The sequence below is a fragment of the Dendroctonus ponderosae genome, unplaced genomic scaffold, assembly GCF_020466585.1.
Source record: "Dendroctonus ponderosae isolate FM_Combo_2020 unplaced genomic scaffold, Dpon_F_20191213v2 Dpon_F_20191213_1, whole genome shotgun sequence".
Taxonomy (NCBI): domain Eukaryota; kingdom Metazoa; phylum Arthropoda; class Insecta; order Coleoptera; family Curculionidae; genus Dendroctonus; species Dendroctonus ponderosae.
The window spans coordinates 4453500-4478036 of record NW_026017110.1 but is presented as its reverse complement, the minus strand read 5'-3'; the positions used below and the strand labels follow the sequence as shown (position 1 = coordinate 4478036).

The following is a 24537-nucleotide window of genomic DNA, read 5'->3' as shown; positions in this document are numbered from 1 at the left end:
TCACAGTTTGAGAAATTATTGTTTTTATTGACAAGGGCTATCCACCTGTAACTGTCTATCTGTTAATGACAGAAAACATCATTGCCGCTGTGATTTTTCATCAAAAAATTGTAGAAGAGAACTTTTTTGATATCAAAAATTTTCGTAATTTGCAGCAAAGATCGTAATTTTTCTTTTTGAATGCTTAAGTATTCCAATATGCTACCAATAACACATGGAACAATTTCTAAATAATGCTTAATAACAAAGTTGAAATTTGATCTTCAACTGTTAATATCTTCTAGAAATTTTCGAAAAAAAAAATTTCAATATTTTTCTCGTACTCCCTAAGTGAGCCTCTATCACCCCTTAAAAGGAATGACGCCAATTTTGAATCACCCTGTATAGGAATATTTATGCAAAAATAATCAGATCTATATCGCCAATCCAACCGTGAAATAATATACAGGGTGACTCATTTACCAACGTTGTCTGTACGTTTCGGTATAAACCGCAACCTCGCATTGTTGAAAATATTTTAGGCCGATGAGCATATTCGGTGACTTCGTTATACAAATTTTCAAGTAGATCGTGCTTCGCGTTCTTGTTAAACGCAGGGTCGGATCCAACTTTCGAGTCAGGGGGGGGGGTCAAGTAGTAGAAATTCAGTATTTTGTTGTCCATGAAATTAGAAAAATAGAATTTTTCTCGTTAGTTAGTCGTTAAAAACCCAGCACAAGGGGGGAGGGGGGTCATGACCCTCATTAATCAAAATTTTTCATTTTCATTCACCGCCGTTTAGCGTTCATAATACACAAACTGGCCTCCAACCGTAGGTTGAATCTCAACCGTTACATTATAATACCCCACTGTTAACCTCCAGACGTATCAGCCTTAGTAGTTATTATTAGTTATACATTGGCAATATTACTTACAAACACCCAGTAAATTGTATTAAATAGGCTGCTGAATAGTGACGATCTGGATCAAAGGGAAACCATGAAAATATTATGAAGTGATGGTTTACAACTCCCGTATCGTTATTAAAGCCCAAGGGAGTTACAGCGTTGCTCACTAGAGGAGTGATAAAATATAGGCTAATTCCTGTAGTGCCCATAATGGTGTAAAACAAAACGATTTTGCGGTTTTTTTCTGTATTTTTTGCGTAAATGTCCGTAAAATCTCGATCATTACTGTCGAAAATGTTTCGCTCTGAATCGGCTATTTCGTGCAGTAAATCCTTGAAAGTTTGCGATTTGAGCAGCAAAACCTGCAACATTTTCAAAGGGTTATTTTGCACTAATTTGAAACTCAACTACCTTGTAAGCATTGCTGACGTATTCAATTACAATTGCCATACTATTGGCTGTTATTAAGTAATTGTGGCTCCAGGTTAGCATTGCCATGGTCAGGCCGCTGATGTTGAAAGCAATGTAATAAGCGAAAGTGATCCAGAAATATGTTTCGTAAAATCTCTTTGTAAAGCCTTGGGCTTTAATAGGCCAAATCCCTAGAAGCAACATGGTTCTTCTGACAAATTTCATGTGAACGCATTTTTCTACAAAGAACAGTTGCAGATTTAGTAATGTAATTTGGCTTTGAAGGCAAAGTACTACATTTTTCTTACCAGGCATTTTGAAATCACAGCAACTGCAGCTGAACTAGTTAGTCGCAGTTTCTCACCTATTAATATCAGTTGATCGTTTCCTCAGAACAGTAATTACCCTAATTGCTGGACGATTAAATATATAGAGGAGCGATTTTCTGTGTAATTATGCATTGGTAATTGTGACCAAATGTAAAATTTAAATGCATGTCGGTTTCTGGTTGTTCGTTAGATTTTCTGGATTCTCATCGTTTTTGGAATGCACTTTTGAGTGAAAACGCTCATATTTTTTGGGATTCGCAAAATTATTTGCTGAAAGTGTGACATTTTGTTTGCTCATTAAAGGCATTGATTTGCAACTTTTTTGTGAAACGTGTAGATGTTTCCGTCTACTTGTTTACTGATTTTTATATTGGGTTCGGTTGTTTTTCCATGCAGGTCCTGGATTTCGCAGAAACAACGATGCGAGCCGGTCTAAGCCTGGAAATGTTGTCTTTAATTCTTGATTTTTGTTTTTACCTGACATTTGTTTCGTCTATTTCTGAATCAATACACTTTTACAGCAATATTTGATCAATAATTGAAGAATAAAATGTTTGGTGTTTGTGTAAATCGGGTTTAGGTGATTGTGTTAACGCATTAACAGACAAAATGATGGTGTTTTTCAGTGAAAATGCCCAAATTAGCTTTTTTTAAAACATAGCGATGGCTTAAATTTGGTTCACTAGAGTTAATAACTTGAGATCAAGTATTTGCTGCAGGGAGCTTTTATTTGATACATTTTGATGAGCCATTGATCTAAATTTGATACAATTTCAAAATAGGTGTTAATCGCATTTGCCCCAAGCTTTCTGTTTCAGTTTAATCCGTTTTTCGACTTACCTTTCTAATTTGGAAACTCACGGTTATTTGTAGGTACTGTTTAGAATTTTCAGGTTTGCGCGATCTTTTTGCTCCAGCACCTTTTCCTTCAGCCATTTATTAACCGATCGATAACAGTGATATCACATGATGAAATCGGATGAATTGTCACTTAAGTGAATGTTCTTTTCTGGATAAACAGATTGCCTGCTTCAGTCAGAATTTTCGTCAATTTCCAAGAATTTGTATCTGCGTAATAATAATATTAATATTATACGTTTTTGTTTTCAAATGATGTCCGGACACAGCTGGTAAGACAATAGTACCAGACCCACACAAAATTGCGAGACAAAAAATGCATCAGACAAAAAAATTAATAGTATCCATATACTAACCTTGTAAGTTTGCCAAAAAGTCTTTTATTGCATATCCTGGTTCAAAAAATAACGCTTTTGTGGCTATTTAAACATTCCCTACTTGGTAATTGGTTGAACTGCTTCATACATGGTAATACGGATTGTTTTCCGCCAGGACTGGTCGATGTATGGGGTAACTTCTGTTCTGGTCATAAGCCTATGGGAAATCAATGGCTCAAAATAGATTCTATTTAAACAAAAAGAAACATTAGTCCTTCATAGACGTATGAACCATACACAGTTAAAAGTGAAAACTCCTTGACAACTCTCTCGAAAGTTCATTTTCTTTATCGATCGAAGAATGCGTTTTTCCTTACCGAAACTATCCTATACCGAAAAACTGACAGAAATTTTGAAAAATACATAGTATTTGGGATTTTTGCTCATATATTTCCCAGCAATCTTTATGCCATAGGATATTGAGTTTAATTTGCTTACTAAGTGATTCATACGTTCGCCACAATTAAGTAATTCATCAATTTTTATCCCTTGGAAGTTAATGTTTCTCATAATTTTTGCTTCCTGGTTCACAAGTGTATATTTCTCGGTATTGGTTTTCTGCATTGCTTTGCTCCAAATATTATAAGATTTGTTTTGTGTATTTAATAATTTGTTCCTTGTAACCCACTCTTGTGCTCTTTTGAACAACTCTCCCCGATGGATATCTTTCCCATCCAAAATTAAGGTTGTATCAGCTGCATAACAAGTTAAATGATGACCATGTTGAAGGAAAATCCTACTTCCCCTTCTTAAATCTAATTTTTACACAATATGGGAATGTTTGTGAGTGATTTCCTACATTCAGTGCTTTCCTATTTTTGTCCACATTTAAATCAGTGTTTTTGTCAAACTTGTGGTTCCAAAGATTGATACGTTCTTTTTATGTCTGCCTGAATTTTGTGATGGTTCGAAGCGCGATTGAATGATGAAAAGAGAAAATCGAACACAGCTTGATTTGTTTTCTAATTAATTTACTTGCGTCTTTATTTAATGTTCTGTTTTAACGATTTTCTTTCAGTGAAAGATACATGAATAAATTGTAAAGCTTTTCCTTTTACCTTTAAGTCGCAAATGGGTTTTTGAACGAGCTAATTTGGGCTAGTGCTCTAGTAATGATTAATATTCTTCTTCAGTTTGCGCTGTCTCTAAACGCTAAAATGGTGATAAAATATAAAATTTACTGAGTGTTTAGTGACAGTTGCACTCCAGTTTGTTTGATCAATTTATAGTTTCTGTCTTTCTCGAGCTTTTTAGAGACTCTAATCAAAGAAATATTGTTTTTTGATGGCAGGAGTCTAGGGTAAAAACGAACATTTTCTTCATCTTTAACTTCGATTTCCAGATTTTTGCTATGATCTCTCATTAGTACTCGGTGAGTTAATTATAGTAAACTAAATAAGGTGCCTTATTACAACGCGCAAAGACGTTCTTAAATTGGAAATTAAGATGGAAAGCGTCAACTTCGATCTTTCTCTGAACCGAGCAAAGGGCCCCTTCTTCTATATTAAACTCATAAGATTTCAAATAGGCATTACATGCCATGTATGTCTATAAATCGTTAACAGTCTGATATTTTTCAATATTTTGACTGATTCGATATTCTAAAGCCTTAATTTAATTCTAAGTTTAGAACGCAAAACTTGGTTTTTCTACTAAAGAAGCATATTTCTAACTCCAGTTAAGCATTCTTATGCCATCTTCTGGCTTTATTAGCGACCCGGGAATGCGGCAGAAACTTGAATAAAAGTATGAAACCCGATTTGTTGCCACAAGGAAACTTGTGGAGGAACTTGCAAGATGGCTCTGCCCCCAGTGAGGCGAAGCTGAGTATATTTTAAACTCAACTAGGTACTTTAAAGTAAAAGCTAACTCTTAATATATTTTAATTTCATTTCATTTCAGCTCTAATATAGAGAAACTTGTAAATATTGCAAAAACCACATTAATTGAAATCCTGTTTGAAAACGACAAATTGAAATAATTCAAATAAACATTCAACGGAAGAAGTGATAACTTAATATTTATCTTTAATGTAAGGTTTTCTGCGCGTTTGAGAAACTGGCTCTTAGTTACACATAAGAGTGGCACCAAGAACCAAATGGGTATAAAAATTTGTACCATTCATATAAAAGGAATTTCATTAAACTGCCCTTTATCTGGATGGAGTTCAGAGTTTAAAAGTTTCCGAACGTCACCGCACTTATGGGAGTGTTTTGACAATGAAACTATATCGTAATCATGAAACGTATCCAAGCTAAAATTCTAACTTTGTGATGTTTTTCCCAAAAAATGTCCATTTGAAATTCAATTTTCATCATCATAGCCGCTCTTATGACGGATTAAAATTTTATGCAAATAAAGAATTTTGCAACCGAACATTGGGTCAGTTAGATAGTAGTTGAAAATAAGGTTGGCATTCGATCTTCAAGTGAATTTAATGTATCGGAATCACCCAGTATAGTTCAAAGCCTGATGATAAATCGAATCCACTGGAAATGTATCATGAAAAATGGAAACAAAAATTCATGTGGTTTCTCCCATTTCAACAAAGAACTATCCATATTCTCCTTTTATTTCTACATCTTTTATACGCTTTTATTTCGGTCCTTAGCCGAGCCATAAATCGCCAATAAATAATTAACAAACTCCCTCGCGATGGCAAAAAAAGAAGAACGAACAACTCCTTGGTCCATTATCTGCTCGGTGCCATTATTTATAGATGGGAGGTGATTTTTCAATGGGCCAAATAAACACATTTCCGGAGAGGATGCGTTCATCCATCAGCGGATCTAAGTAATAATGGAGAGTTTTCGGATCGAAATCGCAGTCGGAATTTGCCATTCCTTTGCTCAAGCTGCTTTAAATAGGCCAGAGCATCGCATGACTTAAAATGTTTTCTCAGTGTTGGAGAATTTGTTCAGATCTAAATTGACTACCCAAATTGACTGCTAACCAGATAGCATACAATACAGTTACAACACGACCAGTTTTATGATAAGGAAATGCGTGAAAACTATTTTTAAGTTGCTCCAGCTGCTTCTACTGCAGGTGAAATCAAAAGGATACAAAAAGTACTCCGTAACTAAGTACTCGTACACCGTAAAGAAAAATACGTTTTCTTTACGGTGTTCCGGCGCTAAAACTCCGTAATTCCTATCGAAGTTTCTGTATTGTTGAGCTGTATCGGTGGAAATGGAACTAAATTAATTTCACTATCGGCCGGATGAAAGCCGAAGGAAAAAGCGAATTATTTGCGAAATTAAGTAAGAAACGGACGATATTTATCGCTTTAAGTATCTGTGGTGGAAATGAGGCATTCCGCCTACGTTGGCTGATAAATCGCACAACTCATGGGTTTCGTCAGCCATAAAAGTTATGCAAAATTATGTAAGGACTTAGCATTTAATCCTGCAGTCGCTCTTTAGTAACCCATGAAAAAGTATCTCCATGTAAATCTTTAATTTATTTCCAATTAGTTAGGAAGATTACTCAAAAGGTTTCAAAACAGCCGAACTCCTTTGATCCGAAGCCTTCGTAGATATCGCGTTCATCTGTATTGCATTGAAAAGTTGATTAGGCGTCGCCCCGGGACGCCTTCCTCAATCAGATACCATTGAGAGCCTCTAGAGTCAAGGGCTGACTAGGGCAAAGATACCAAAAGCGATAAGGCATGTCTTAGAATCCATAATCAACTCATCTAGGTGAACTTGGCTACGACTATTAAGCTGATGGAAGGGTGTTACTTGGCGGTTTAAAGTCAATTTTCAGGATTTAGTTATGTTTAATGTTAGAAAAACTAAATTTGTCTGTAAGGCTTTTACGAGCGCGAAACACACGATTTTATTAAAGTAATTTTTGAGGTAACGTAACAAAATGTATACAGTAACAGGGAGGAATTAGAAAAAATGTTAATTTTAATTTGGGAAAAAATGTAGCTTTAAGAGATTATATTAGGAATTACTGCTGTTTTTGAAGCAAGAAACTTCGAATTTTGCTTGTTTTCAATTTGCGGTTTCCTCCATTTTCCTCCTAGTTTATTTCCCGAGTGGTATTTGGAGGGGTTCAACATGTAAATGAAGACGGCTAATTGCGCTTGCAGCTGCCCTATTTTCAATTGTTCCAATCCCTTTACAAATTGCCATTTCGAGACATTATCTTACATAAAAAAATGCTTAATTCTTCCAGTTGTGTCGCTGCTGGAAATTTCAACGTTGATATATGCATTTCCAGCGCTTAGTGTAAGCGTAGCTTCCTTTTTCCACTATGGAATTATCTCCGGAACGTCTTAGTTAAGACTTGATGTAAGGCTGATAAATCTTTTAAGTCTTACCTCAGTTTTTCACCGGAGCAAAGTGGAGCAGGACTGGGAAATGGTGGCAGGAAATAATTTGTTTGCTCTTTTGTTTCCCTGCTTACTGCAGAGGGCGTTTTTGGATCAGTTCGTTGTCATCGTCTAGTTTTGGATGCAAATCCTGAAAAATGTTCTGAAAAAGAACAGTTTGTCCTCTGATTGCAGATGAAGATCTAAATGAGTTTTTTCCGAAAATAAATTGTGGAGGATTTTCATTTTGCACAATATTAGGCTAACCTCAGCGAGTCCGCGTTTGTTGCTCACCTTAGCCATGTTAAACTCAAGAGCAAACCGTTCATTTTCCACAAAACCGGAAACTTTTTGCAGGGCATAAATTCCCTCGACCGAGGCGCTGTCGCCTTCCGTCTCCATTATTTTATTTAAACCGGAGCCCCGTTTCCACCATGGGAATATTACGTCACTGTCTCTCCATTGCAATGGACCTTTTGTGGAGTCGCCTTTGTCCTTCGCTTGAATAACCTGCAAGAAAATGTAAAAACCGATTACACTTGTAGATGAGAAGAGCATCTGTATTTTTCAACGTGAAGATGATTTTCAAGTGATTCTTTCTGCATCAGATCAGATGGAAGTTGTCCAAGAAAAGCCATAAATTTTCGAAAACTTCGTTTATCAGTTCTTTGTATTCGGATTTCGTTTTGTATTCGGTATCGTTTTATACTTGGCTTGTATTTGCCTGTATTTGTTGGAACAAACATGATCCGAACTCATGTTGGGAGAAATTTTGCCGCGTTCTCAGTTCTATTCTGCACTGTTCGATCTTCACTTCTTTTATTCCAGGCTGATTATGAAAATCCGTGATTTCTGCAACATCGCTTTGCGTGTATAATCTTTGTATTTGTTCATCTTCAGTCAGAACCAACTATCACTCTTCTTTCATGTTTTACGACAGCCTCCTTAATTTTCCCTTAAATTGTTTGAGTTCTTTAGATAAAGTTTTTCTGGAATTAAACTGTATTGATATACGATCTGTTCTCTATTAATTGCATTATTGTGTCTAATTTCTTTGTGCACCAAAAGTTTGATACATATTTGAAGTTGGTAAAATGAATATTACTTCGTGCTCTCTGGGTGTAATTAGTGGACTGTTCGATTTTTTTCTAATTTTGTTTCTTATTTGTCTTTTCCCCAGATTTTCTACACATATTGTCAGTCCTGTTGTAAAGTATTTAAATTGCTTGAATCCTCATAAAAATCCTAATGAATTTGTATATATTTTTCTATTATCCCTATAATCCTTTTTCTTCTAGTTTAATTTTCTGATTAAACTACTTAAAAATTCTGCGAGTTTTAAATGTCTGCCATATACAGGGCGGTTTTTTAGTGCGATAGAGTCCATTATTTCAATGGTGTTGAACTTTCGAAAAATAGTTTCATATAAAAGTTGTTGACGCACAAAGGGCACACATTTTTAAAATATCTTATATGATACAAAGTGTCTCAGAAAAGCGAGACAAGATCGAAGTGTATTTTTTTAAATAGAACTACCCATTTTTCATTAGCTCATGGAATGCAGCTTGAAACGCTGCATATGCAACGTAAACTGTTTTTTTCTTACTTGCGACGTTGGCAGATTATCGCCATTTTTACCAAAACATGGTATATAAAAATTAATTGTAGAAGCAAAAAAAGCAGTTAGAGATACAAAAAAATATGTCTTTCCAATCACCACAGATCCGTTCAGAATTCTATTGAACTAAAATATGAAAGCATTGTACAGGGTGTTAACAATGTGGACTTCAATCTAAAACTTTTTAACCCAATATAACTTTTGTTTTTCAAATGGAAGTACCTGTATATTAATACGTCCTTAGATAGACAATTGCCAAAGTTACAAATGTTCATTTACAACTTAAGCTGTGAAATCAACCGTTTTCAAATTATAATTTATGTTATTTAAAAATTTCAAAAAGTTGCTACATTTTGTAAGGTAAGGTATTTTGTAAAGTATCTATGTGGTAGTTCAATTATATATATACTTAATATTTTTAAATACAAAAAAAACACTTTGATCTTGCCTCGCTTTTCTGAGACACTCTATATCATATAAGATATTTTTAAAATGTGCGGACTTTGTGCGTCAACAACTTTTATATGAAACTATTTTTCGAAAGTTTTACACCAACCGAAATAATGGAGTCTCTCGCACTAAAAAACCACCCTGTATGTCTGTATCATTCCCGCAGTGAATCTCTTAGGATTTATTTGTTGGTTTGATTGATCTGCAAAATGTCTATTTTTTATTAGTTATGATTCTAAAGTTTAAAGTATTGGCTTTTGCGTTTTAGCTTAGTCTTCTATTTTCCTTTCAATGTTTTCAACATTTTTCTTGGCTGTAATTTAATTTCCGTTTTTACAACCTGTGGTTCATGATTAATCTTTTTTATTTTAACAATAATTCCGTATATTTTTTGTAATTTTCGAGACTAAAACATCTTAATATATTGTCCATTTATTGTGTTTATTTCGTTATCCACACCCATGAAATTTTCCGTTGTTTTAGTTGTTTCAATATTTTTTTTCTCGCTATTTTTTATTGTTCTTAACTTGCTTTTAACCAATTTCATGTTTGCATCATTTGATTTTTATTTTACAATGTATGCAATTTTCACCAATTTCGTTATAATTCAACTTAAAATGGTTTCTGTTTTATTCAGCAGCAGGTTTGTGTTTTCTGTCCACTTAAAACGATGTTGCCGTCTCTTGTGGAGACTTTTATTGACAAGAAGTTTTTTCGGTCTTACACAATTTCCTATAATATTTTCTGATAAAAATACGGCTTTAAATGTCCAGCGAGGTACTTAGCGTACTTAGCGAACACTTTAGGCAACGATAAAATAAATTATAATGTAAAAAATTAACTAAAAAAAGTATTTTTATATTAATGTCAAGTATCTATTTGTCCATAAAATAAAGTAAAGTTGCGTGATTAAATCATTAAATTAAATGTTCTATTAAATTCCATTTTAAATCGTGCGTAGTCGTAGTAGTAGTAGTAGTAGTGTACTAAATACACTGTTACTCTTTTCTCCCGTTTTTTGTAGCAACAACACCTATTTTTTCTCTCTCTTACTTGCAATGTTGTTTCGTGTACATGATTCTTTTTTCAATGATCCGCAAAAGAACCTGTTAGTGATTTTTCTGGTCTCATCGTTCCGAAGTATTTCCGTCGAAACCCCGAAATAATAGGAATTCCAAACTAGGTTAAAGTTTGGAATATTGAGATCTCCTCAATTTTGAGTTTCACTTATCCCATCACATCAGCGTCAAACCTTCGTCAACTTTGTCGAAACCACATTTGGATTTTTCAGATAAACGTTCGCAAAACAATCGCTTGTCAGTCTCGCTTTCGCTTTCCGTATTGCCGGATTGGATCTTTTCTTTTTGCGGCTGTTCTAATTTTAGTTTTTTTCGCTATCAATCAAGAACGAGTCGCAAGTTAAGCGATCCAAAAGAAATTTATATTTTTCGGGGTATAATTAATAAAAGGATTGATGGCGGAAGGCGGCCGGCAGACGTCGGAAGACGTTATAGTCGACGTCCCTTTTATAGTAGAATTAATGGTTGTTGGGGTTAATAGTGATCGGGGCCCACCGCACACAGTATCTATTATCGGAAATTGATTTTATGAACTCGAACAATGCAAAAACTATTCAGAATAAAAATGCGCAATAAATTGAATTAACGTAATACCTTGAACTGATAATAATCATAATAAATAATGTTGCCTTAAAGATGCGCTTCATCCACTTGGGTAATAATAGTTGCAGGTAATTGTCGAAAACCGCCACTAAAGAGCCACATTCCAAATTTTTGCGCGCTAATTGTCCCGGTCTTTTGTTAGCCCTCCAGTTCAGCTTCTTAATTCCCAACTCGCGAGGTTGAGAGCACAAAAACAAAACAATCCCTCCGCCAACAATGCGGGCACGTTCAGCAATACAACACGGCCTCAAACTACATAATACATGAAACTTACATGAAAAATGATGGTTTTAAGGTAAAACATTACGGGACTAGAGGCAGTTTGCTCTATGTGTTTCTTTACGGCTCGTACACAGTACAACAGGTATATTCTGGATAAGTTTCTAGCAGGTTTCCCGTACACTTGCTTGCATTATGCAAGAGATGGGAGGGCGGTTTTAGCAGGGTGAGGTTGTAAACCTGCCCCTGCCTATTGTATGAAGACATTGGCATTTGTTCGGGAGCTCGCTAATAAGCGCCAAAAGCAGCGTAAAAATGGGAATAAAAGTTTTAAAAGTCTTTGCCACCTGCCTCTCGATTTTACCGATTTAATGTCGCGTTGTTTGGAACGCCACCACGCAACTGATTGTTACTAGAGGAGTTTTTTAGCCGTTTTTCATACAACTTTTAAGGAAGTTAGCAGCACAACTTTATTTGCAATTGTATGCGGTTCATTTGCTGTTTTTAACTTAAAGAGGTAGGCGACGGATACGGATAGAGCTAAAGGTTAAAGATCATCTTCACGCGTTTATCCGAAGCTAAGCGTTTGTGGACTTGAATAAGAAATTAACTACTAAAAGCTTGATGTAACGTTCGGATATCTTAGGGAGTATTAGGGAGTAGTTCAGCTAGGCTGGAAAGACTTTGAGAATTAATACAAAAAAACAAAAATCATACAAATTAGTAGAAATTATTGCTCCGGAGAAACAGAAGAAATGAACGAACAAGCTTACAAAATTGTCATAAAAAACCGAATTAATTAAATAAATGAATGGGAATATACCTTTGGTTAAGTATTTTTTGCCTTTTCAGCGAGAACAAAGGTTAGGAGTTCAGCTTAGCTTAAGAAAGTTAGTCCGAGCAAAGGCGCTTTGGGACTCAAATGTATAAGAATTACCACCATTTTGGAGTTTTTAAAGCCTGCAAAGGCAAAAATTTGCCACACATTTGTTTTTACAAAAGGGGAAAAAGGTGTTCTTCACAATTGCACTTAAAAACGCCAGTAGCTGACTTATTACAAATTTATCGACTTTTTTGAATCACTGTTTTGGAGAATTCGCATAAACCCTCATTTGGAAAACTTTGAAAAATATTTCTAGATACTTTCGGGCTAGCGGGTTAACTTATCAAAATTTATTGCTTGCGAAAAAAACAAAAAATTATTGGGAAAACCGAGCAGAGATAGAAGGGAGTTTTTCTATTTTTTCGTCTACAGTGTTTTTTATGCCAAAAAAATACACGACAAAGAAGCAAAAGCTTGGACAAGCTCTTATAAGGCCTAAAATTTCAAGCTCTAAGCACATTGCCTACACCGTTTTTATTGGTGTACTTGGACAAATTTGCTCAATTTCACACGAATCAGACCAAACAAAAGCTAGTGTCAACTTGATTGTAACTCAGCTTCAACCTTTTAAAGTCCTTATTCCAATATCAAAAATTTGAGTCTCACTTTAATGATTGAAAAGGATTGACGCAAATTTTTGTAATTTTTCTAATTGACGGTTAGTGAGCCGAAAAAATTATGATCGAATGTTAAACTGGCTTTAAATAATGGTTAATCACAGAGGTGAAAATCGATCCTGAAAATCAATTCCGAGAAACCGTTTTTCCAATGTTCTTTGCAATGTAAGTAAAAATATTTCGTTGAAAGGTGTAACTGTAACGTTAAAGCAGTCTGTATAAGTGTATTACGTTATGCAAATCGAAACCGTCTTGCAAACAACCATTTGTTTATAGCGGCACAATAATTGATGATTTGTTTAATTGAAAGTTTTATTTCTAACTACTATTTTACATTTATGTTTTGATCCACAATAGTAAATCACCCTGTAGGTACAGCTTTTGTTTTCAATTATGCAGCGAAAACTATCTAAACCAAATTTATCAATAATGCAATGTGTGTAATGTGCCAGTGAATTATGAAAAAATCGTAGAGACAATTGCAAAGCCAAAACCGGTAAAGTCGCAATGATTATGTGGATTCGATCGAAATGAGTTTTTGGGCCATTAAAAATCGGAAAGAAGGAGGCAAAACGGCACTTTCAATAATTGAACAGCTTGTAAGGAATTGAATTTGCCTGAAAATTAATATAGGACAGGAAACAGATTTCCATAATTATCGGCAAACGTGAAAAATTTTACATTTTAGCTCTAATGTAAGTGTTCTCTTGCAATTAGAGTTTGAAGATTGAACAATGTGCAAGTGAATGGATCCTTCAATGATTACAACGTTTTAACTCAGATTTTAGAGCAATTTGAGAAAGCTCAATTGTTCAGTGGACCTCGAGTGTTTAATTAATTCTTTTAGATTTTTGAATTCAATTTTCTCCAATAGACTGCAGGTTTTGTGAAAAAATCACGCTTTAACCAGAACTTTAACGAGTGACTTTCGAGCTTTAACAGAGTTCTTAGGTGCTAGAATAAAAACCATCAACTAAACGGCAGCGCTTCATTACTAATACAATTTCCATTAACGTTATTACATTTTCCGGAGGAAAATTAATTTGAAGACTCGACGAAGGTTCCGATTATCCTTGGAAAGGCGCAAATCCAACGGCATAGTCGTCATATTTCTATAATTCTGTGCCTGATCCAAAATGCGGTAGGCTGGCTGAATGATGAATGCGAAACTTTGCAAGTGCAAATAATCGAGTTCGGCTCTCTTCGCGTGTTAAAAATTGGGTTTTCCCCCGATCAGGATTTAACGGTCATTGAGCTGAACTTTCGCTTTCCGGTTCTCAATTTTGTCAAAGTCCGAGGTTTTAAGCTTTTTATCGGTTTTTTCCACTGAACTTTTCTCTCAACTGAAACTTCTCTTGTTGGCAAAGCTCCTTCAAATATTATCCCTGGTCGCCGAAGAAAAGAACTAGTTCCATTGACATCTGCGGCTCGATCCATCAATGGGGATTAGGCGAACTCTGACGATTCTTTGAACCCGGATTTTAACTGGATTTTCCGAAAAATTCGTCCGAAGGGAAGGATTTTTGATCAATTCACTCGACCCAAACGCTAAATCTTATGTAAGTCGTCCAAAGCAAAGGTTATTGGACATGTTTTATAAAGTAAATCTCGACGGATTGCTTCGCTAAAGTGTTACTGCCAATTTTCACAAAAATACATTTATGTATAAAAAGTATGCTTTCATATACTACTAGTTGCTTATGAAGTTTCGCTACTCAATATTTATTAATATATTGTACTGAAAATTTGTCTTAAAATGTGTTTCCTTAATGGATAAAATATAATTTCCTGACTCTTTTCTCCCGACGTTTTGCTTGTATTACCGCCATTCATTATCAAACTCTATGTTAACGGCTTCTTCCTTCTGCCTAAGCACCATTAAGCAAACTCTTTCTGGCAAGTTTAACTCCCTCTTGTTTGCATATGTTGGCTCTAAACATTGACTTTCACTGTTTTTCAATCTTTTTTTTTCATTTTTTTGGTCAATAAACAAAATTTTAATGCAAAGTATGAAAGTGTTCTTTGTTCTTTACAAGAAAAAGGCATAATTCATATCCACGCATTGTCTGGACGTGGAGGCAGTTTAGGAAATGTCGTCGTTCCCAAGATAGCTTTTGATGATGTTTGCCGCAGATGCAAGAAAAACGTCAGAAATATTTTACCCGCTACATTGAATCAATATTTTTTCGTTCTGTTTAAACCGAATCTTTTTTAAAAACTATCCATTCAAAAATTATGCCTTTGCAATTAATACTCTTGATAATTGCAGAGTATTTGAAGAATTTTTTTAGAAATGTCCATTACCAAGGAAACACTGCAGGCAAAAGCTCGCTTAATAATGAAAACTGATTACATGGTGATGCTCTTCTGCGTTCTTAAGGAAAGAGCCTCGAATAGAGCGGCGGCTATCTTATGAGAAATTCATGGCGATTCATTGAAATGTAAAAGATTGAGCTGGATAGCCGGGGCGACCCTGTTGCATATGTATTGTTAGGCCTCGAGAAATGTTTGCTTACGGAGTTGTTGGAAAATACTGATCGATTGCAGCTGGACCCATTTAACTGCGATTTTTCAACAAGTTGAAAGAACCAGATTTGAAAGCTTTCTCTAATTAGTTGAATGGCCATAGTTTAGGAAATTATTACGTGTGTATCTGAATTGAATTAAGATAAACACACATTAAAAAATTCACTCGTTATTCTTCTTTTATGCGACATGAATCGAGGCCAATTAGAACGACTGGAATAATTCACGACCAGAACGCATTTTCGCTTATAAAAAATTGTCTAGAGTTTGAAATGTTTGGGAGCTTTGATAACTGGGCTGCAAAGCTTTGATAACAGCGTTGTGCACTGCATGAATAAGTTTCTGGTAATTGACTAAGAGTCTTCGTTGCACTTTACTTCTAATTATTTTGAAGAATATTTCATGTGCATAAGTCTAGTGAAAATATAGAAAAAGTTGCACGTAAATAAAAAGGATTTTCCGAAAACGTATTGAATTTTTCAATTAAAGTTCTTCTTTTTATCATAGTTTTCTTTAACTGTTTCAGAATCGGCATCAGTAAAATAAATATGACTGAAACTGATCTAAATATATTTACATTTCTGTTAATCTTCCTTGATCAATTTACTTAATATCATTGTGTCATTTAATTAAAATTAATTTGCTAATTAGGCTGTTTGAAATATACACATGAACGTGCAATCGTAAATAGACTTTGGACGTTTTTCTGTTTCTTAATTTCCAACAATCAACAACAAAACTGTGAATACTTTTAACATTTTTTGTTTCGAATGAGTACTTAACACATGTTTAAACGTCGCTGCAATAGTGAACAAGATTTTTATAGCTGATTAGGGAATTGACGGTTCAAACAATGGCTTAACGTTGTCTGTTTTTTTCCTAACTCGCTCCAATCCGCCATAAAATCTGATAACGCAGCCGAACTCGATGGCTCCCCGAACTCTTCCACAAAGCATACCTTGATTGTGTATCGGAAGTGTTTCATAAAGCTCGAGTATCTTTTATCAGCATTTTTATTTCGACCTGTTTTCTATGGCTAAAAAAATTCTGCTGCCTTTTGCATAATACAACAACTCTCCACTTTTTCGCTTTATTTTTTGGTGAATTGGGTTAAGTATTCCGGTTCCATTTTCCATGCAGATTTTCATTCGTGATCAGGAATGAATTTGAGCTTGGCGTTGGCGGACATCTGTCGTATTTCGAATGTTTTGAGTTTTTCCTCCAGCACCGAGCATTAAAATTTGATAGAGTCAAAGCGATGTCGTGGTGAAATTTTCGAGAAATTGGTATATTTTCGCGGCGACTGTTTCCAATTTATCATTGAAACATTTTTGGCCCATAATTTACTTAATTTTTATGATTTTGTCTTTCAGATGCACACAGTTGGTTCGATCTCCACTTTCAGAAAGTGAGTAACATTAAAACTCCTTATTGGCTTTCGAGACAACTAAACACTCGTTCCTCTTGAAAGTTAAATGATTTCTATTGGGGGCGGCTGGAGAATTAACGTTATCTTCAGTTTAATCTTAAACAGGGCCAAACTTAAATATGCATGAAACATATATTTCTGGTTTTAAGTCGCAATTTTCCTTCAATCACTAAGATAGAGGAAAGTGTGAATGCTCGGGGGGTTTAAAAAGTTAAATCTCTCTGTGAGCAGCCCCAAGGAAATAATGCCCCCTTGCAGCCACAATCACCATTCAGCCACACGATAGGAATCCGCCGAGCAAACTAGGCGTCCCTGCAAAATGTCTTTTACGGTAATAACGTGCATAAAAAATTATGCAGTAAATTATCCCTTCGTCCTGAAGGGCCAATTTTTCGGCTCGCTTTCTAAGAAAATTTGTTTTACGCGCACCGACACTCATTCATACTCGGGGTGACGTTTTTATTTGTGGAAAATGTTGTAAAAATGTCCCGACTTAGTTGGTTTATGGAGATGTCTCTTCTTCGTGCATCCTCTTCAGTGACGGTCGTTAATCGTGCGGCATCCCGCCGTTTATTTAGTGCTACTCTTACGATCCAATCAAAACACAATCCTTTTCCGTGTTTTGCTTCGCCATTGTCATTCGGTTTAATGGCTAGGATGGACTCGGCGAAAATGGGAAACGAAACCGACTGATAGGCCATCAAAGTTTAAAGCTCTTGCCACAAAAACCTGCATACATACATAGTCCATGCGTTGGGTTTCCATTATCTATGGAAAACAATGGAATGCCATTCCATTGAATAGCTACGAAGAAGGGCAGCACAACGCTAACAGTTTTTTTCTTCCCGTTTCCGAACAGAGAACATGCTGTTTGGATTTTCGGTTTAGTACTTGCCATTATGAGACCCACATAAGGATTTTTGTCTTGTGGACCAAAAAACAGAACATAAATGAACCACTACAGGACTAGTTTTAAAAACTGCATAACGTACATGCAAGAATGTAGGGATGATCGGTATTTAAAGTAACAGCTAAAATAACAGTGTTCCAAACGTGAAACCTGAAACCGTAGTTCCTAGCCTATTTAACCGTTCTTTTTGGAAGCGTCTCATAAAACCGAAACTGTTGTGCTCACTTCGCACCAGCTGCAGCCGTTTGTTGATTTAAAGGTTTTTTTTTGGAACAGTCACCATCGAGCGACCTATCCAGTTGCAGCAGTTTCAGTAACCATTTGTCAACGGAAATATGTTGTATGTAGTTGCGCGTTGCCTTGATGATTGTGTATCACTCTTCGTTTATAAGAATTACTGTTCAGTTCTCCAGGAACCAGCGAAAATTTGTTTAGTTGCTGCGATGATATAATTCAGCAATTTTAGTCTATAAGTATTTAGTTTTCTGACATTCTGTAATAAATCTTAAAAAAAGGTATTTTTCTCAAGAAACTTAGCTCGGGAGTTATATGCCCATAACCAGCAAACTAAGCACAATGTACACTTACATATGAGCTATGAGCAAACTAAGAGTCTAAGACATAAATTCCATCACGGTTGAAATGTAAAATAACAAACGTTTTAAGCAGAATGTGCACCTGCATTTAAGCAAGCTGGCCATTTTTAAATATAAATTCAGTCAGAGATGAAATGAAAGTTATTTGAACAGTAATAAACGTTGTATGATCGACATATTTTTTTAAAATTATTTTTTGGTGGTACCAAAATTAACTCGAGTAATCCTTCGGTCAGGTTTGCCAAACACGTATTTCTGTTTGTTGTTATTGTGGATTATTTAACGCTATTGTGCGAATGCGGCAGATTGTTTTCTAAAGCGAGTGCTATCATAAACGCGCGAAGAACCAGAATCAGTAAAAAGCATCTGCAAAAATTTGTATTCTTAAATGTTAATTAATTTTTAAATGAAAATGAGATTTTTAAACATTTTCGCATATAAACTGTATACTTTATTTAATCAATCTAGTTTATTATCAGTTTTTTTGTTCTTTACATAGTTACTTCTGGCTCATGTTTTGTTTATGACATTAGAATATTCTATTTTAAGTTTACCAATGTTGGGAATTATTTTTTTTAATAAAGGAAATTATTATATCATCACTATTTCTGGTATCATCGTCACTCTGCATTTTTAACGAAAAATTTAAAAAAGTAACATGTTCCTTTAGGAACAGCATTTTGAAACCTATTACCAAGGTGACACTGGAACGTTGTAATCTGTTACAGAAAAATAAGTGTTTATCACACCTCTACAAGAATGGCTATTTTTAATGATTCAATTTAATTCAGAACAATAAAAATTGGTAGAAATGGCTTTTAGGCCATTTTAAGCGAGAGTTACTTGAATTTCAAATAAATAGCTCTAATAGTAATTTTAGCGTAAACAGCCATGAGCGAAATAACAAAATTAAGCGTTTTTCATGGTAAATCTCCGAAAAAAATGTTTCGACTCAATGAAAAGAATCAATGAGAAAATATATTGTCCTTTAAGATACCTTTTTAATATTACCCATTTGGTTGGGCGCAAAAAGGGCTTTCCTTCATAAAAACCAATCCGCACGTAATACGGTCCAAATGCGTTCGAGTGGGTCCTCAAATATACATAATATAACAAAAATATAAAATTTTATTGCAATGGAAAAGTCATATCGGGGTGGAATATCCAATAATTTGCATCCCCGTCGAATCAGACATCGACATGGTGGGTGACAGGTGCTCCGGATGGCCACTTATGCCGTCTCCCGTTTAAATTCATATCTGCATCTTGAGAAGGCCGTAAACCGGGGCCAAATGCGTCATTTGCTCCACCAGCTGACTTATTTGCCCGAATAGAATAAGGGCAATTTGTGGAAATTTTCAATTTCCACTTGACGACATGGCCCAAGAAAATATAAAATTTTATCATGGGCCAAAAACAAATTCCCTATTTCTCCGTTGGAGTAGAGTTAGACAACCTAAGCAAACATTTAAGCTTCCCTTTGAGCAGCCAGAGTATCAAATTTGCCTCAGAGGATTGCAATTTATTTTTCAATTTATCCAAAATTAAAAGAAAATATCCCGCGGGCACTTATTTTGCAGCTTATCGTTGCATTCGTCGATATTACAACTTGGATTAGACGATTTATGCAAATCGCTTAAACAAACCCCAAAACGGATGCGATAAAGGCCAACCGGAAATCATTATAAAAAGTTTAATGTTGGATATGCTACCTAAGTGTGCTTTGTATTGAAATTTGTGGGTTTTAATACTGTTTGGATATGAAAAACGCTTTTCTTGTGCGAAACTGAAATCGGCCGTTGCTACAGGCGTTATTTATATAAGGTAGGTAGGTGAAATCAATTTAAACTCTAATAAATGCCTTTATTTTGTCTCGTAGTTGAAGAACATCCTGTATATGTGCGAACTTTATAAATTAAATATTGCTTCAACGACAATAAAAGATGGAAGATTAAATGCTTTAACAAAATTTTGTGAAAATTATTTACACTCGACTGCATTCTTAAGTTTTATTAAGAATTTTTTTTTGTTGCATTTGCAATTTGTTCTTCAATCGGTTGCTTGCTCTTCAGGTGCTTCTTGTTTTTCCTATAAGAAAGCGGTCGATTAAAGCTTTAATGATTTAATAAACCTTTCGAAAAAAATATTTAAAAAAATTAGGGACCTTATTTTAACTTTAAATTTGTCTGAATCTATCATATCAACTAAGTTTCTTGGTTTTTTTAAAAGAAAAAAATATTTGACTTCTCCCTGCTTGTTTAATCGCTCGTTGATCTGCAAGAGTTTATCCAATTTTTGCAGCGTTTTTCTGTCGATTTTGGAAACTGACGAAACGAAGTTGCTTGAAAACGAAGCAGAGAACGAGAGATAATTTGATGCAATTTTGGGGTTTCGTGTATCAATCTGTCTCTCATATAAAACGTGATTCCTGAATTTAAATAAAGCGCACTGATGACTTTTTTAATGAGAGACTGTCAATGCTTTTGCAGTTCAATAAAACTTGTTCTGTAATTTCCAGTTAAGATTTTTGGGAAAACAGCATTTAACTATGGAAATTAGTTTTGCAGCATTAAGTAAAAAATTTCTTAAATCTTTTCAAATTTTTTTTCTACTAGATTTTGGAAGCATTGTTTCAGACATTTCATTGATCACAATTCGGCCTCTACTAAAATGTAGCTCCGGCTCTAGTTTACAGTCGAAAAGTTCTTATATTTTTCATGAGCATTCTAAACAACCCAGTTAATCAGAAAAACAATAGAATTAATTGGCAGAAACAGAAAATAAATTTAGTCTTAATCAATAAATTTTTCTGAAAACGTATTTTCAAACTGAGTCTCAGAACTTATTCATATGGGTCATCTTTAGTCTCTTGGAATGCAGCAGGAAACCTACTTTTTAAAGCTAGAAGGAAATTATTATTTTAACGAATGCGTTAAATAATAACTTTTACGCCGATTTGTAATTTATCAGTTTGCAACACATTAAAAGTGTTCAAATTTGTCTACCACATTTAAGCGAATAACTATAAGAAAATAAAATGGACACTTTAAGGCATTTCTTATCTGCTGTCGCGTTTGGTCGTTTTCTCGTCAAGACAAGCCCGACATAAAATTATACTTTTAAATTGCCGCCCTCCCAAAACACTTATAAAACTTTATAGTTTATTGCCTCGTGACTGGCGTTGGGTTTTTCAAATAAATTACGTGTGCAATTATTGAATAACTATTTTCTTTAGGAAAAATTTACTTGATCGGTTATTTTTCTTTAGAATCAGTAGGTTTTTGTGCAACAACAGGTCCACATATAAAGTAGGGCATATTCTTATAAAACTAGGTCGGTGTTCAGCTGAGAGCAAAAGTTGAAATTGCAAATAGGATGCAAGAAAGAACTGTTTTAATTTTCCGCAGAAATGGGTATTCACGGTTCAGACTTTCATCGACAAATATATACCAGCAAACCTAACAAAAGGTTTTGATATTAAAAATACAAACAAAAACCAATCTTCAGGCTTATTGTCCCATATAGTGCATATTCTATAGTATTGTTCTCGTAACAAGTCGACTAGATTGGAGGTTTGTTATTCTTGAAGATATACATATAATGATATTGTCTGATTTTCCAAAATCTGTTTACTTTTTTGCCACATAAAAGTGTATAGGGATGAATAATTTTTGTTGTTGTTTAAGCACTTTCTAATAATTTATCTTTGATTTTTACTCTGATTTATTTTCCTGACTGCGTGTGCTTGTTATTATATTCTTATTTTGCGTATAATAAATACGTTCTTTTAGGGTCTGGAAGCCTTCTTGAAAGAGGTTCTCGGTATCTGATCTGAAATTTACTGCTTCTGTATGTTTTTTATTTGCATCGTTTCTTGGATTCTTATTATTAAATTAAATTAAAATTAAAATTATTTTTTTTAATTTTAAATTAAATTAACTTTAAATTATCATAAAAGTAGAATCCAACAAATGATACAAATAAAAAAACATGCAAAATCAGTAATTTTCAGATCACTTACCGACGACCTTAGCAATATTTACTAACTGTCGAGAAGGCTTCCAGACCTAAAAGAACGTTAATATTTACCAATTATGATATGATATATTATGTTTTTCAAATGTTTTGCTCTCCCAAAAGGAAGAACTTTTTTCCCTCAAGAACTGACGAATGTTTTAACGCTTTATAAATTATAGTTTTTACACAACATGTTTTAATTGTGAATTGGTGTTTGTAGATTGTGTAAATTTTAAATCTGATGATGGCGCTGTTGTTTCGCCGAAACGTGATGAAATAAACGATATTCAAAATTTCAACATCACACTTTGACTGAGACCCAGGAAAGATAAGAATACAGTTTGATGTTTCATAAACATCCAAATATGGTTAAACCTGGAAAGATTCCGCCTCAACTGCTGTAACATTTAGATTAATTTCATCTTCATAAACTTTTGTATGGCTTTCATTAATTTTCCACAGAGTACATAAAAACTAACGAAAATCTCAGAAAAACATTGCGATTTTAGTTTGGAAGCAACAATGTGGTTGTGAGAACCTTTAATTAGCAGAGGCACGCGGAATCTCTGAAACCATTTTTTCTTCAGTTCGCATTGTTCGAGGTCGTTCGCGGCGAAAACTAATTATCTGTTTGAATTGTAATCAAGAAAGTAATTACAATTTCGACTTTTCTTTGATCAGTAGGCCTTATTTGCGAAGCGATTAGTTTTGGCAACCTGGATGGTTGCTATTGAAGAACTCGGAAAAGTTTCCTCGTTTTCAATCAATGGCGTGCCATTCCACAATCACAGTTTCAAACGAAATGAATATACAGTTTTCTGTTTCGCTGCGCGCCACTGATCAGGTAAACGAAAACAATTTATACTCTAATTTGCCAACGGTTGCTTTCTTAAAGGTCGCGACTTTTGGACGTTGGCTCGTAATTTTAGAATGCAAATTTTAAAGTTTGCCCTGGTCTCTTTCATATTTTTCTCCGACTGTAATTGGGAAAGTTTGTTGCCGAGCGAAGGCGCGCAGTAAACGAGATTGACTACCCAAAGTCTTGATAATGCCCGGCTATTGGCCCGATATGTCCCCTTTTAAGCGATGATGAATGTTTTATGATATTTTGAGTAGGTAATGTCACCGAGCCAGTTGCATTTTATATTAAATTTGTAGCCGCTCTTTAAAAACCGTCGTGGATACTCAAGTTTTATGGATGGAACATAATCGGCGAATGTAGCAAATGTGTCTTTCAGTTTACAGTTAAAATCCCATTGACGGCCGATGAGTTTAGCTTCATGTGCTGAGTATAGCATTCAGAAAGAGAAGCGGAAGCTGGAAGGATTCTTGTGCACTTTTGTGTAATTTTGGATTGCTTCCATAGAGTGTTCAATTGCTAGAGCACGTCAGTTACCACTGGGAAAGTATGTGTTGAGTAAATCCATCACGATTTCGCGTTTTTACTACGAATGAAAAATTTGCAAGACCACCAGATATTCCAGCTAATCCAAAGGCTTTAGAGGACGCTCCGAAAGTTGAATTGAAAAAATTAGAGTATTAAGATCGACGGTAGCTAATTAAATCACCCGAGATTCGCAGACGATATAGTCCGCATAAGTACAAACGTTACTGAACTGGCGGATATTCGACGTGAACTGAATGACTCTTCCATTCAAGGAGATCGTAAAATGAATTTAAAGAAGACGAATATATTGAGGCAAGAAAATCTACAAATTTCACCGAGACAACGAAATCGAGAATACTTCTATGATAACAAATAATGTTTAATGAATTCGAATAAACAGATGCGAAAAGATAACTAGCTTCAGCGTCCCCTTGTTACACTCATTGAGAGTATTGGTCCTTTCCTGTGAGTGCCTGTGAATGACTAAAATGCTCCATGTTTACGCATATAATTATTCCAATACGATCATTCCAGTTGGAGACGAATGAGGTTTTTTCAATTTTCCTTAAATTTCAAAGATAAACCTCTAAATAGATAAAAATCTCAAAACAGTATTTGAATTTTTCGGTCATCTTTTTTGTTAACGAGAATTGCCCCGGATATCTGCGATTCTAGCACAGTTTCAGCTAAAGTGAAGTTCACTTTAAAATATTTCGTAAATTCATGCAACCCACTAGGTTGCATAAAACTATTATAACAATTATATTTTTAAATAATTTCAAATAATCTGATGCTTGGGACGTCACCAACATACAGTATCCCCCCAAAGAAACCGTCCAATATGTTTTGTATCGAAAGAAGCCGTGTGAAATGGGGTAAATCGAAAGAACGTCGATGTTCAAGTCCATCGAGGGAACAGGTGCGGGGGAAGCGCTCTTCTCCCACAGTCCATCATTTGCCACATCCTCGAAATGGGTTCATATATCCAAGCACCGCTTTTCGACAACTTTTCATATTTTT

The 24537-nt window shown here is 34.9% G+C and overlaps 1 protein-coding gene across 1 annotated transcript in view; it reads right to left on the bottom strand.

The window, feature by feature from the left end:
* Nucleotides 1-1530, bottom strand: part of LOC125503333 — a 7634-nt gene extending 6104 nt beyond the window's left edge. Inside the window, exons 1-2 of the mRNA XM_048663427.1 lie at nucleotides 1299-1530; nucleotides 915-1249 (exon numbers count right to left, since the gene is read on the bottom strand). Coding sequence (XP_048519384.1) covers nucleotides 915-1249; nucleotides 1299-1523 — 560 coding nt within the window. The 5' untranslated portion in view covers nucleotides 1524-1530. The remainder of the gene's footprint in view (nucleotides 1-914; nucleotides 1250-1298) is intronic.
* Between the last annotated feature and the right edge of the window lie 23007 nt (nucleotides 1531-24537).